A 13,393-nucleotide genomic window follows, 5' to 3' on the forward strand; every position below is an offset into this window, starting at 1 on the left:
AGTCCCTTGGTCTCATTTCATGCAGTGTATGCCTGCACACACACAGGGGCAGCCACTGGTGTGGGTGTCTTTGGTCACCTCCAGGTTGTAACAACTGCTTAGTGGGGATCACCACTGGTGTCCCATCTCCCATAACCCTAGCGAGGGAAACGGAGCTGCTCTGTAGCAGGGGTCTGGAGGAAGGGGGCTATTCCTGTGGGAGAGGCTCATCTCCTCTGAAAGATGACATCAAGCCACACAAGGGAAGGACTCAGACATGGCCTGACGGGGAGTCCACTGCAATGCATCAGTCTGTTGCCCCGACCTCCGGTGGTTGACATCCACACTGCTGGGTGTTGACTTTGTCACAGTGTGCTACTCTTTAAATAACCCTTACTAAGCGGTGGAAAGTGTCTAACCCATCAAGTGCCTGCGTCCTCCCTCCCACTCCCCTCTGCAGACCTCCTGGTGTGCCACAGCTTGAAGATATCCTGCGTGGCAGAAGGGAAGGTAGTGAAGCTAATGTCCCCTTCTGAAGTTCTGGTATATGTTAGGACATGGGATGCGTTGCTCCATTTCTGACCTCTGAAAGTGACCTTATTTTCACTTCTGACCTCATGAAAACCTACTCTCTCCCCCTTTGCCTGCCAGCCAGCCAGCCCATTTCTGTGTATAGACAGAGCGCATAAGGCAGGGTAGACAGGATCAGCTTTCTTTCCAAAAAAAAGTACAAGGCACCACCAGCGCTTGTTTTAATTTATTCCTGCTCTTAGGTGTAATTATAACCTCTGGGTTTCAGTGTAAAGGTTGAAGGGGATGTGATTGAATGGGGTTAAGTTTTTTTTCCAAATTGCATTAATACGTGACTTATATGAAAAACAACCACACTCACACAGGAATGCAGGCAGTATTTGCAAGCTGCCTGTGGATTTATGAAGCGTTTGGAAACATACTGTACATTATTTCCTGAGACCTGTTTCTTTATGCAGCAGTGGTGTTTGCTTATTCTAGGACAATGATGAGACATGAAGGTATTAAAAACAAAATTAAAAGAAGGATAGAAAATGTTTATTTCAAAAGCTAGTAAGGGCCTCATTTCTTAACAGAACAGAAACAAAATGACAAACCTTTCAGTACCTAGTTGGGACTTAGAGAGATCTGACTAGAGAAAACTCTGTTTATCCTGTATTTATCTATACTTCTTTTTTTCTTTTTTTTTTTCCCCATCTTTTCTGTGAAGGATGTTTACACCAAAACAATATCTTTGTTTTCAGAGTTCATCTGCTCCCACTGCTCCTTTTCCAGCTGAAGTCACAATACTCAGTCTGTGACATCACCGTTGGCTTCAGTCAGAATGTAGTGTCACCAGGCGGAATTTTCACTCCAGGTGGACAACGTACAGCAGCGGCAGACCTACTCTGCCATGAGCAGAGAGCATGTTTGTCTATGCCTGTTACTAGTCATGAAGAAAAAAGGGAAGAAACCCCCCAGAAGAGAACCCAGGAGAACAGAACCTGCAGAATGGCCACGTAGGTCTTCTGAGAGTGTGTAGCTTCTGGGGTGGGCATGGGTGCTGGAGACTACCTTCTGCAGGATTTCTCTTGAAATCAGTTAACAGTAGACCTTAACCAGCAGAAAATTACTTACTTTTAAAAATGGGAGAGTGGGAGACAGGGAGAAAGTGGTTTAATTTAGATTCAAGTGTGACTTGGATACATGAACCTTATCCACAGGTTTTGAGGGGGCTTTTTGGGCTTTTTTCCTACACAACCCCCCTTGCAGAAAACAAGGGAAGATGACTAATGCCCTGATCCTGCTAACACTTACACATGTGGTTAGCTTTCAATGCGTGAGTTGTCCTGCTAAAGTCAGTTAAGACAATTCATGTGCTTAAACTCAGACACAGACCCACGTGCCTGTAGCATGAGGGTCTAGCCAGCTGCCCTAGGGGAACAGTTTAAATAAAGAATTTATAGAATATTTTCTAATGCAGACACTGTCTTGACCTGGAAAAGCTGAAGTCTCTGGCCTGAATCCTCCAGGAAAAGCAAACAAACTGGCCTTATGCCTTCCCTTTTGCTTTTGTCTGCCTGATTCATCTCTTGGGTCACAGGCTTGCAGTTGCTGGTTAGAAGGTGAGGCATGTCTCTGAGTGAAGGACGGTGGCTTAAGAGGTGACACAGTGAGATCATTAAAGAGCAGGGGGGGGAAACAGAATGGTAAAATGGTCAATATCCCCATTGACTGTATTGCAGTGGTAGAAGTGAAAAATACATGTATATCCAAAGTCTAGTTATTAGTGACAGTTTCAATGTTGAAACTGTATGTCCTGCTGGCCTGCAAGCATGGATGGAATAGTTAGTCATCAACTCTGAAGGCTGTCACAAAGGGTAAAGGCAGCATGGAACCCCCAGAGTTCCATGCTTCAGTCTCATGGCTGCACCAAGGACTCCAGGAGGACCTTGAGCAGGAAAAGGCATTGCTGTTTCTCCAGCATAACTTCCAGTGTGAGAGGAGCAGCACTTCCAGCTGGCCAAGTGCGCTTAGAGGTGTGTTTTAAAAAAAAAACCTGAGCAACCTCTGCAGGCAGTTCCTTCGGTGACCGATGAGCAGCCTTTGCTGCAAGTGTTTTCTCTCATTTCCAGCATCCTGGGCAATCCAGGCATCTGCTTGGTCAGGGTCCAGGTTCCCAGGGAGAAGAGGCTGAGCGTTACTCCTGCTTTCCCCTGGCTCCCTGCTACAGCCATGCTGAAGCATTTCTGGTGGCTCAAGTCAAGAGGCTATATATTTTTCAGGCAAGCTCTGTAGCATAACCGTACTGGCAGCCTCAGGAGAGTAGCCATTTACTTACATCTGTGTTTTGGGATGTCTTAGGATTTTTTTTTTGTTTGTTTGTTTGTTCGTTTGTTTTAGCAGGGCTGCACACACTGTGTTGCTGTTGTGGCAATCCATATGATTCATGTCTTGCACAGTCTGACAAGTTTATTGTAGCTCGCGTGTGCTGAGCTGCACACTGCAGTTGCTGCACTGCTCGTGGTTAGTACCAGGGCAGCCCATGGTGCCCGTGCTGGGTTGTTAGCAAGTTCCAGGACCTAAGGGTGCTGTGCATGGGAGGGCCACTCAAGCAAGCTGCTTGCATTGGCTTTGGGAAATGGAGAGGACATGAGAACATTTCCTTGGGCTTTATTTTTTAAAACTCCTCCAGGAATAGCATGTTCCTTGGAGCAGGCAGAGCAGAAAGCAGGAGGGTCAATTTTGGGATCTAGTGGTGCTGCCAGGATCCAGTTTCATATTTATTTTCTGCCTCTGCGGAGCATGGAGTAAGTTATCCTTTCATTTGAACAACTTGGAGTCTCTACCACCAAGCCTTTAAAAAACTAAATGTCCGGTTACACCTTCTTCTGTTTGACATCAGTCTTCCCTAAGGCTCCAATGTTACCGTGGCTTGTTGTGTTCTTCATTCACTGATGCCCATCTGAACCTCTCAGCTCTTTTTTTTATTATTATTATTATTTATATTTTTTTTGGCAAAGGAAAAAAGAGAGAAGGTGCAGAGGGCTGGGAGCAGAGGCACAGCAAGGCTGATGCATCATGGCCTTGCTGAAATGCAGGGATGAGCTGGAGGGAAGGACCAAGACAAAACAGGAGTGACATCATTAGTTGGGAAATCTAGAGCAGTTTCGTGAAAACCTGTTCGGTGCCATCTCACATGCAGTCCCTCAGTGCCATTCGCTGCTGCCTGGGGCGGGTGAGAGGAGTGTGATCGGGAGCTTCAAGCCAGCAGATTTCTGGGGTGAGCCACAAAGGGACCTGCACTGTTGATCTGCCACACATGCTGTCCCCAAAACCACCCGCTGCTTTGGAGGCCCCCATGCTTGGATCGGTGGTAGCTTGTGGCATGTGGTTCGCAGGGTGATGGTGAGCTGTGTGGAGACAGGTTTCCCTGAGCAGCTGTTCAATGCAACCCAGCCCTCGCAAGTCAGTGTTGCTCTTCTGTCACAGCACAGGGAGAACAGGCTAAAGACCTACCGGCTGTTCATTTTGCTGTAGAGCTCCATCACTCCCTTTTGCTTGTCTCCTTTGTGAATATTTCCATAACAGTTAGTATTAGGGCTTTCTGTAGCCCTTGGTGGTTTTATCACTCAGCTACGTCTTGTTTTCTGTTTTTGCCAGATTTCTATAAAGGGGGACAGAGATCAAGGTGAGCTCTGTGTTGCGGGTCACTGCTTTTGTAGGTGCTGGTATAAATACATCTGTTTTCATGCCTGTGACTAACGTTTCTAGGACTGAGGTCCCACTCAGCACTTTTAGTCCATGCAGGTGTGTCAGCGACATGCCTGATGGTGCGTGCTGATCGACAGCAGGTCTGGGAGGGCTGGACAGCTGGTCAGGATGAGCATCGTTTGTTCAATGCCCAAATGCAAGGTTGTGGTGTGCTATCCAAGTTATGTGTGGGGCAAGGGAGCTTGCACTGCATCTGTGCACAGGGTGCCCAACTGCTCAGGACAGGTCTGATAGCAATTGCCCCACTTCCTTTTGTTCTGAAGATAATAGACCTAAAAATTAAATATTGACCTGTGTTCTTAAAAGGTGGTAGTTATTTGGTCCTGAGGGAGATTGCATATCAAAACAGGTTTTGTTAAGATTTGATGATATCCTAAAGAAATTGAATAAATTAGGACTTTGGTTTGTAGAAGTTGTAAAATCGGCTAGAAATAGGCTGTGATCTGGAAGATGGGGATGGCCATTTCTGAGATAAAGAACTCACTTTTTCTTAATGCAACTGGTATGGGGAAACTAAATGGAATGGGTTTGTGTCAGATGTAGAACAAGCAATCAGTGCTTGTTTTGCATTGTACTAGTTTCATTTAAGGCCGCCTTCTGTCTGGCTTAAAGTAATGTATTGTAGTGGTAGTGGTCTCCAACCCTTTCTGCCTAATGCACGGTTGGTTGCTAGGAGGGCTGCCGTCATCCACAATTTAGTTGTGGATGTGATGACCAATTTTGCATCACTTTCCAGGCTTTGGCTGTATGACTCAGCTGGTCCTCTGGTGACTCATTTCAGTCTCCCATGAGCCCAGGAAGGACTAAAGAGGGAAGCATGGCTATTTTCAGATATGAAAAACAACTAAACCCAAGGAGTATGTCCACAAAGGAGTACTGCAAACATTGAATTAATTGGGTATTTATACAGGGTGTAAACTTGCCACTTCCCACTTAAATTATTTCCCCAGTAACTGTACTTCTGCTGAATTTAGTTTCCAGTCTCTTCTTATTTTTCATCTATATGGATCTTGGAAAGCTCTCTGTGAGTTCTGAGTTCATAAGATCTGATGAAATTTCACAGGTCTTTTGGTACTAAATTCCCCTAGCTGGTTTTGGGCTTTTTTTTTTGGCAGTCTCCCTGAGGCCCCCCCCCCCCCCCCCCCCCCCCCATCATTTACTGGGATTTTACTGGGATTCTCAAAGTAATTTTAGTAACAACCATAGACCCACCCCAGGTCACTTATCTCCCTAGTAATTCCTTTATTAGACTAAGCTAAGATGCCCAGTGTTCTCCTAGACCTACTGAAAACTCTTGTGATACGACCACAAGTTGTTACTAATTTGTTTTTTTTCTGGATCATGAAGAAACAGCAGTGTATTTGCTTCTTGTGAGAAAATCATACAGAACTTATTTTCCCAGAAACTCTTCTTTCGCTGTGACTCAGTTTGGCCAGACTTCCTCTTCATCGTTAGTCAAAACCTATAGGTGTGACTGTGGACAGCTTGGCTCTGATATCACCAGCACGTTGATGATTCTGAACTCATTGTCCCACTTTGTCTAGGCTGAATCCTCTAATTTCATTGCTGTAGGAAAAGGAAAGAGTCCAGTGTTCTGGGCTGAAAGGAGATGGCTGCAAAACAACTGTAATATTGCCAAAAAGGTGGTTATGGAAGAGGTGGAGCAAGTGGCTGCATGTTGCTGGAAGCACATATTGATACGTCAGTTCACAAGTGTAGGAACATGGACGAGGAGGCCCGACAGCCTCTTTAGGTAGTCTGTTGTCTGTAGCCAGCTATCCTTTCTAATGTGTTTTTTTGATTCTGTAGGTTTAGTTTCAGCAATTATGCTGTACCTAGGAGTGCTGCACAGCAGTTACTGGTAGTGAATAGTGAGTGCAGTCGTACAGGGTGTGAGGCTCGCTCAGGTGCCCGTGTTTCTGCAGGATGCTGTTCAGGGCCTCAAAAGCACTGAGTGATCTGGACCAAAGTTATACCAAAGGTTGCCTTCCACCGTACACCGCACTGAAGCTATCCCTACTTGCCCTTTCTTGAAGAGGAGTGTGTGCAGCCAGTCTGGCTGTGGCTCTGCCTAGAGCCTGTTTTTTGAGCTCAGTCCCACTTTCTAGCCCATCACAGTGGTAGCATGCCTCAGGCTGCACTGCAGAAGGCATTTGGCTCATACCATACTGGATCTCCAGTTTCAGCTTTGTCCTCTTCTGTCATGCTCTAGTCTTGCTAGTGCAAGAAGCCCAGCAGCCATGGTGTTAAGCATGAGAGCTGGGTAAATAAATATGTCAGTAAATAATCATATCCTGCACAAAAGAGAAACCTGGGGAAGAAACTGATGGCAGCCAGGGAGTTCCGCTGATACAGGTGGAGGTTTTTATTGTTTTCTTTCTCTTAATGACTTCCCTTGCTCTGATTTCTTTTCTTTTAGAGCTTTGAAGGGGAACAGGCAGTTACTGGAGTCCCTGAGCTTCTTCATCACACACAAGGGCCTTATATCCTTCTTCCTCAAGTAGTTATCTTTTCCTGAGCTCCTGGATGTTTATTCTTCAAGGCTCTGAAATCCTTCATGTAGTTTATCCCCATACCTAAATCAGGTTTTCTTTCTGTGTTAATAAGAGCTTCCTGCATTACCTAGGCTGTCCTTCCTTGGCCAAACTGTAATTTTGTCTTCTCTGCATGCTGAACTGGCCTCTGTCCCATTAGACCTTGCTTAAAAAGGAAGTTGCTCTGAAGACAGTGGGAGATTGGGCATGTACTGCCAGCCCCCAGCCCCAGGCCAGTGGTGGGGCAGGGAGGTGTCCCGAGGCACTTCTGTGGGATCGCTTGAGGCAGCATCACTAATTTCTTTTGGAGAAGAGCTTCATTGCCTTTGTGGGTCATCCTCTGGCTGTGCAAGTGCTTGCACGTCTATGTGTGCCTGAGTGTGACGGTGTGTTTTGTGTGACAGAGGTCAGTACAACCTCAAATACAGCAAAGCAAACCTTTGGAATCTCTGAGCGGTTACCAGGGTTCCCAAGGATACGCCTGGTAACGCCCCATGTCTCTTGGAGACTGCTGCAGCTCCCTCTCACTGCAGTCTCCTATGAGCTCCAGTCTCGAAGGAGAAAGGATCGAGACAGTTAAGCAGCACTTTTTTACAGAGTTACTCTTCTCAGGTGCAGCCTGTGAATTAAAGAGGCTTTTTTTGGGGGGAGAAATGTGTCCACACCCAAATTCTAAACCCCATGTCTCCCTGATGATCCTTTGTTTGGGCCAGGTGGCTCAGTCTTGCTGTGTCCATTCTAGTCCCAGCTCATGGCCCTTGCTGTTCCATGTTCTGGGTTTACAGTCTTAACTATGGAATGCAAACCAAAAGCCAAGAGCGACAGCAATAAAAGACTTCTGGCTGTTTGGCCATCACTTTGGGGATGTTTTCTTGGCCTTAAGTGATGAGGAAGATAAAGTCTGGAAGACAGGGTGAAAAAAACATGCTCAAGATGTGTTTCCTTGAGGAACTGAAGGGCTTTTCTCTGTGTGGGTTTGTGTTTGTGTGCCTGTGTGAAGACAGGTTATTTACAGATTTGTAAATACTGTAAATACTACTTAAACTGCAGGTCAGGTGATTAATTTGCAGTATTCTGTCTCTTAATTTTCAAAAACACCTTATAGCCTGCAATGTATGGGAGTGCTGTAAATCCTGTGTTTGGTCATTCTTCTTTGAAAGGGAGATGTTTCCACAGAAGCAAGAAGATGTGGTTAACCCTGACTTTGGGATAGCTGGGAGGTCACCAGATCAGTCTATCTCAATTTTCTGCTTTGTCAGAGCCCCATACCCGGCTTCTCCACCTTTCTCCTTGCATTTTCATCTTCCTTTGCAGCCCAGATCCTATGTATTTCATCCAGACCTCACCAGAAACTTTGTTCTCTCCAACAGGTCTGTATCCTGATGGAAATGAAATGAAGGGAGGGATTTTGTGAGCAGGCAAACTGACCTTTTCAGCTCAGCTAGTGCTTGATCTGAGTTTCAGATTTCATAAACAAAGCAGGGGCTGAATGTCATGCAATGGCCTCTTTGCAAATGAAACACAAAAAAATCCTGTGGGAGTGAGAGGCTCAGCCTGAGACTCTAGCAAGCCTTGCCCATGTCCTGCCTTCAGAAGTAGGGTTGCTTCTAATGAGCGAGGTATGCAAGATGCCAGCCATTCCCTGTGGTTTCACCACACTTGTGGGCCAGTTGGAGTCATTGACATTACAAAGCTAATATTTACAGGTGGGAGGTCATCCAGGTGGGGAGGCAGCTGTTGTGGAAAAAAACCAAAATATCCTTTCCAGTAGGCAGCTGTGGGAAGCCATGAGTGTGCCAGTGCTGTGTGGTTGAGCGGGGCGTAGCCAGGGCAGCAGCGGGAAACGCTGATTCAATTTGGTCCTTTTTCCAGGGGCGCTTTCCCAGGAACTAAGATCACAGAGGGACAGGTAGGGCAGCCAGTGAAGTTTGGGGTCAGTAATTGAGGAAGTCCTCTGTTTTCCATGTAAGATGGGGATACCATGGTCAACCCCGGTTAGAAAGATGGAAGCTGAAGTGACACAACTGAGAGACTTGACCCATGCTGCCCAGAAAGCAGAGCCGTGCCAAGATCCTTTTTTTTTTTCAGTTCCACTTTCAGGATGCAGCTCTGTCAGCAACTAGCAATCAGAGATAGAGCTTGTGGGAACCTAGATGCTCTTACATTACAGATCTGTTTGGAGGTTAAATTTATGGACCCATATGCTAAACTGAACTACCAGGCAAATTGTGGCCAGTTGATTCATATTTACTGATGAGACATATTTACTGTCTTACTAGCTCTCCAAAGGGAACTTTGGGTGCTGTAGAAGTGCTGTAGTTATTGTTTGTTCTACTTTGCCACCATAGAGGACATAGGATAGGAGGGATGAAGGTGGCCAGAAAACAAACAGTCCTACCTGGCACATTGATCTGAATAACGGCTTTTAGGCTCATCTGGTCCCATTTTGGTTTCAGGATGGGGAAGCCACAAAACATTCCTTGGTAGCTTGCTTTCCCCATCTCCTCTGGCCGTTCCCAGCACTTCAGGTGCTCATGTAAGCATGGAATTATACAAGTGTGTCATGCCGTATTCTGAGTGGTGCTGCGGGTGTTAGTGTGGTCTCCTGCTCTTTGGGCAGGTGTGGTACTGCTCATGGGTCCCCCAGCACCCTGCAGTACAGCCCCAGCCAGGCAGCCCACATGTGCCTCAGGTCTGCTGGGCCTCTCTCCAAGAAAAGTAAAAGAGGGATTTCTTCAGCAAAGCATTTTGTTAGGCATCCTTCAGTGTCCTCCAAAGATAAAGCTTCAAAGCAGAGCTTCCTGTCTGACTTCATCATGTTCTTTTTTTTCTCATTCCATCTCTGACTTCAGAGCCGACTTTCTTTTCCTCTGAGGCTGAGGCCCTTGGGAGTACTGAGTGTTCGGTTGTAAAACTTGTTCCCAGTTTCACTGACACCCGTGTTCCTAAAATGTCTTTACACTGAACATGAGTTCCTTTGCACACCCATGCAGACCTTGAAGGTGTTCGGGTGCTGCTGCCGCCTCTGTCTTTATCGTTTGTCACCTCATTTTGCTCTTGGGACTCCAGAGTCATCACAGGAAGTGATGGCTTCGCTCCCAGGCTTGGGCGTGAGGTACATCCAGCAGGGCTATCCATCTGCCTTCTCAAGCCATGGAGACCTGCCATGGCCACAGTGCACTCCCAGGTTTCTTATATTATGTCTGGAGAGCACTTAGACGTCTTGGTAGAGCATTTGCAGTGTAATTTCATGATTTCTGTAGAGGTGACAGTCTTCCTGTCAGCTTTGACAGGTGGAATTTACTTACTGGGGTCTGGCTGTGTTTTGTCGAGGCTGTAGCCTATCCACTGTATTCGCTTGCTGCCTTCATTTGTTTTCCACTCAGTGATGTTGAGCTGTCCTGGAGAAGTTGTTTTGCGCTATTCCAGCTGTGCTGAGTTTTCTTCTAGGAAGGTATCTAGGGATTAACCTTCCAGTTCAGGGGAACATGGACTTGAATGCTGGACCTTCTTACACCAAGATCTAGAAATTAGTGTCTGATCAACTGGCTGCAGCATCTGCAGGGAAGTAATGAGGCAGCCTCTGGTGAGGTATATTTTAACCTGCGTTCTCAGGTGTTGCGTAGTTAATTAACAATAATGTGAAACATAAACTACGCACATGATTAACTGAAGAAATCTGTCATATCTTTTGTCATTACTACAATTCATTAAAGTGGGAGATGGAAGTGACCCCAAAAGAATCCTTCACTGATGTGTAATCAAGGATTTAAATGTAAGTGTATATATTTGTCCCAGAGATTTTGTTTCATGTGCTTAAAACGAGGGATATGTCAGAGGAGCCCAAAGCTTGTTACTCAGGCTCGTGGGCACCTGAACCCACATCAAAAGGATGAATAAGAACCATGATGTTTCTAGATCACAGAAGATATTAGGGCTTTGTGGCTTGCAGTGTATATGGAAGAGTGGAGTTTTGTACTGGTGAGATTGTGGTCACTGAGCACTGAAGGAAAGGCTTGATATTGCAGGGACTGTGCAATAAACTTTGGTCTATAGAGACAAAATACAGATGGTACAGATGGTTCAAAGGGCAATCTGTGGCTAGTGCTTGCTTGTTATTTAAGTGGTTGCCCACGGTCTAAATCCAGCTCACATGACATTGTCTAGTGACCTGCCAGATGTGGGGAGTGCAGGTGGATGAAGCTGGAGCAGCCCAGATGTTTCCAGGCTCCAGCACAGGCTCAGGCTCAGGGTGGTGCTGCCTCATTTGGTCTGTGCGGGATGTGCCAAGGGTCTGGGTAGCCAATTTTCGCCCGAGCTGCTTGCGAGGGCTCTCACCTGGGGTGGCAGAGATGCTTCCTGGAGGATATGGACCCAGCATGGACTGCTCTGCCTATCTTGCAGTCGCCATGCCTTAGCCCTGGGAAAAGAGGTGCTACCCTGTGGGGTCTGTGCACTGGAGAGCACCCATCTCCCACCACCCCCAACACCAGAGATGTCCTGGAGGGGAAAGCGGGTGTGCGCCATCTCACCAGCCTTCAGCCTGCATCAGTACCTAGGCACTGAGCTCAGCCTTGCTGACTGCCCTGCTCCCCAGGTGGTGCTGGCTCGCAGCCCTGGCCAGCCCTTACCACCTCTCCCAGCACCTCTGTGCCTGTGGGCAGGTGTGGTGAAGCTGGAGGCTCAGGGAAGGGGGCAGGATGGGTGGCTGGCTCAGAGGAAGGTCTCCCCAATGTTTTTCTGGCTGTGTCCTCTTTGCCCTGGTTAGCTGAGAAAGTTTTCAGTATCCAACAGGCAAGTTTCCCTGGATTTAAGGAGTTAAAAGGGAGAATAAGGAAGGGAATAAAGATGGTTTGGGAGGAGTGATAGCATTAACCTGAGCCACATGCCGAAACAACCTGCTCAGGCCGTGACAGAGAGCAACTGCTTATGCCCCCTCCATATCCTGGTTGATAACTTATATCCTACCTATAAAGCAAACTCATAGTGTGGGAATTAAATAATAAGTAGGGTTGCTGATGCTATAAATGCAGGAGAGGGATGTGTTGGAGGGCAGTTGGGGTGGCAGGGGGATACGGAGTGTACACTGGCCATTGTGCTGCAGTGGGGATGTGCTTTTTGGGTGGGGGTGAGAGGGAGGGAGATGGATGCTCGGTTTTGTTCATTTGGTTTTGTTTATGGCTACTCTGTGTGTTGGAAAGTCTTGCTTTTCTGTCCGGCTGTGGGTCATGGATCAAACGTGGCAGCCTGGAGCCATGTGAAACCAGGTCTGGAGCAATACAGGGGACAGGCTCTGTCACATCTTGGAGAACTGCTGCGCCCTGTGTAAGCATTTAGGAAACTAGTAATTAGGACGAGACAGTTTTACTAGCAGGACAGGAAAAGCAGAGCAGGAAGGCAGAGAGATCTTCACCTGGAACGAAGGCTTCCTTGACATCTTCTGCTCACCAGGAACAGGAAGGAGCTGAGGCTGTTGAGGTTGGAACTCCACTTTGAGGTTGTCTCCAAACATTCAGCACCACAAGGGAAGTAATTTGTGTAGCCTCCAGGGACATAAATTTTAAGGAGGTTCCAAGGGTGCAGTGGTACTGGGGACAATACCTCAAAAGGGGCCACACAGAGGCCACCATAAAGAAGAGTGCTGTGCTGGAGACACAGCTATTTTGAAGGTGCAATAAGTTAGCCACACCTGGCAGATCCCCTTTTCATTGCCTTCCTAACCCGAGTGTGTATATGAGTTTGCAGGCTTGTGCCTCTCTGGGGAGAAGTGGAAGATACTTATTTCAGGAGTGTCTTGTGTGCATCATTTATATGCTGAACACATGCCATGTGCTTTCTACAGTATTTTTCAAGCAGGCACTGTCATTCTGGCGGCAGTCAGCAAGCAGCCTCTGGTTACAGAACACTGGCAGCTCTGCAGGTACTGCAAAAGGTCTTACTGCCTACTTAATACAGGGCAGGGGCTTGGTCTCTTGCCACCACAAAGGCCACATTTATAAATCAGCAGTAAGCACTAGGAATAAAGCAGAAGAAAACATCAGTGACTTTGAAACTGTTCCTTCTTTAGTCCCCAAAGTGTATTTGTTGCCCTTTGGGGTGAGGTGGGTGGATGGAGAACTGTACCTCATTTGCTTTCCTGAAACCTGTTGTACTTCCAAGTGAGGCAGCTGTGTGATTTGTGTATGCATGCAGAAGAGGGCTATCTGAATTGTAAATAGCACCTGCTAAATTATTATTAAGTGAAAGCTGACGTGGGAGGAGTTCTTAGAAAAAAAACCCCTCAAGTCTTTTAATAAAAGTCATTCAGGCTGTTTTAACATTGTCCTCTAGCTGCACACTACATACTTCAGCTCATGTGGATGCTACAGGGAGTTATGTGAGTTGTATCAAGGACAGGGAAGGCCCCATTAAATCCAGTTACTGTCAGTTGTGTGAGAGCTTTAAATGGGTACACTAAAATCATTATTAAAGAAGGAAACTATCAATTTTATTTAATGCATGGTGCCCAACCTTGATTCTGCTCCCAGCCCAGAGACTTGCTGTGTGCAGGGATGATACGAAAATTAGACCTGCACTCTTCAGGGCTTGTATTTAGC

The 13,393-nt window shown here is 46.7% G+C and overlaps 1 protein-coding gene across 5 annotated transcripts in view; it reads left to right on the top strand.

Moving 5' to 3' along the window:
- Positions 1-13,393, top strand: part of HIPK2 (homeodomain interacting protein kinase 2) — a 135,045-nt gene that overhangs the window by 28,018 nt on the left and 93,634 nt on the right. For 2 of the 5 annotated variants that reach the window (XM_037390244.1, XM_037390246.1), the window contains exon 2: positions 1,254-1,508. The exons of the other annotated variants lie outside the window; for them this stretch is intronic. In XM_037390244.1, the coding sequence (XP_037246141.1) occupies positions 1,403-1,508 (106 nt within the window). In that variant the 5' untranslated portion in view covers positions 1,254-1,402. The remainder of the gene's footprint in view (positions 1-1,253; positions 1,509-13,393) is intronic. 5 annotated transcript variants of the gene reach the window in all.

Source organism: Falco rusticolus, chromosome 5, assembly GCF_015220075.1.
Source record: "Falco rusticolus isolate bFalRus1 chromosome 5, bFalRus1.pri, whole genome shotgun sequence".
In the NCBI taxonomy this organism is placed as follows: Eukaryota; Metazoa; Chordata; class Aves; order Falconiformes; family Falconidae; genus Falco; species Falco rusticolus.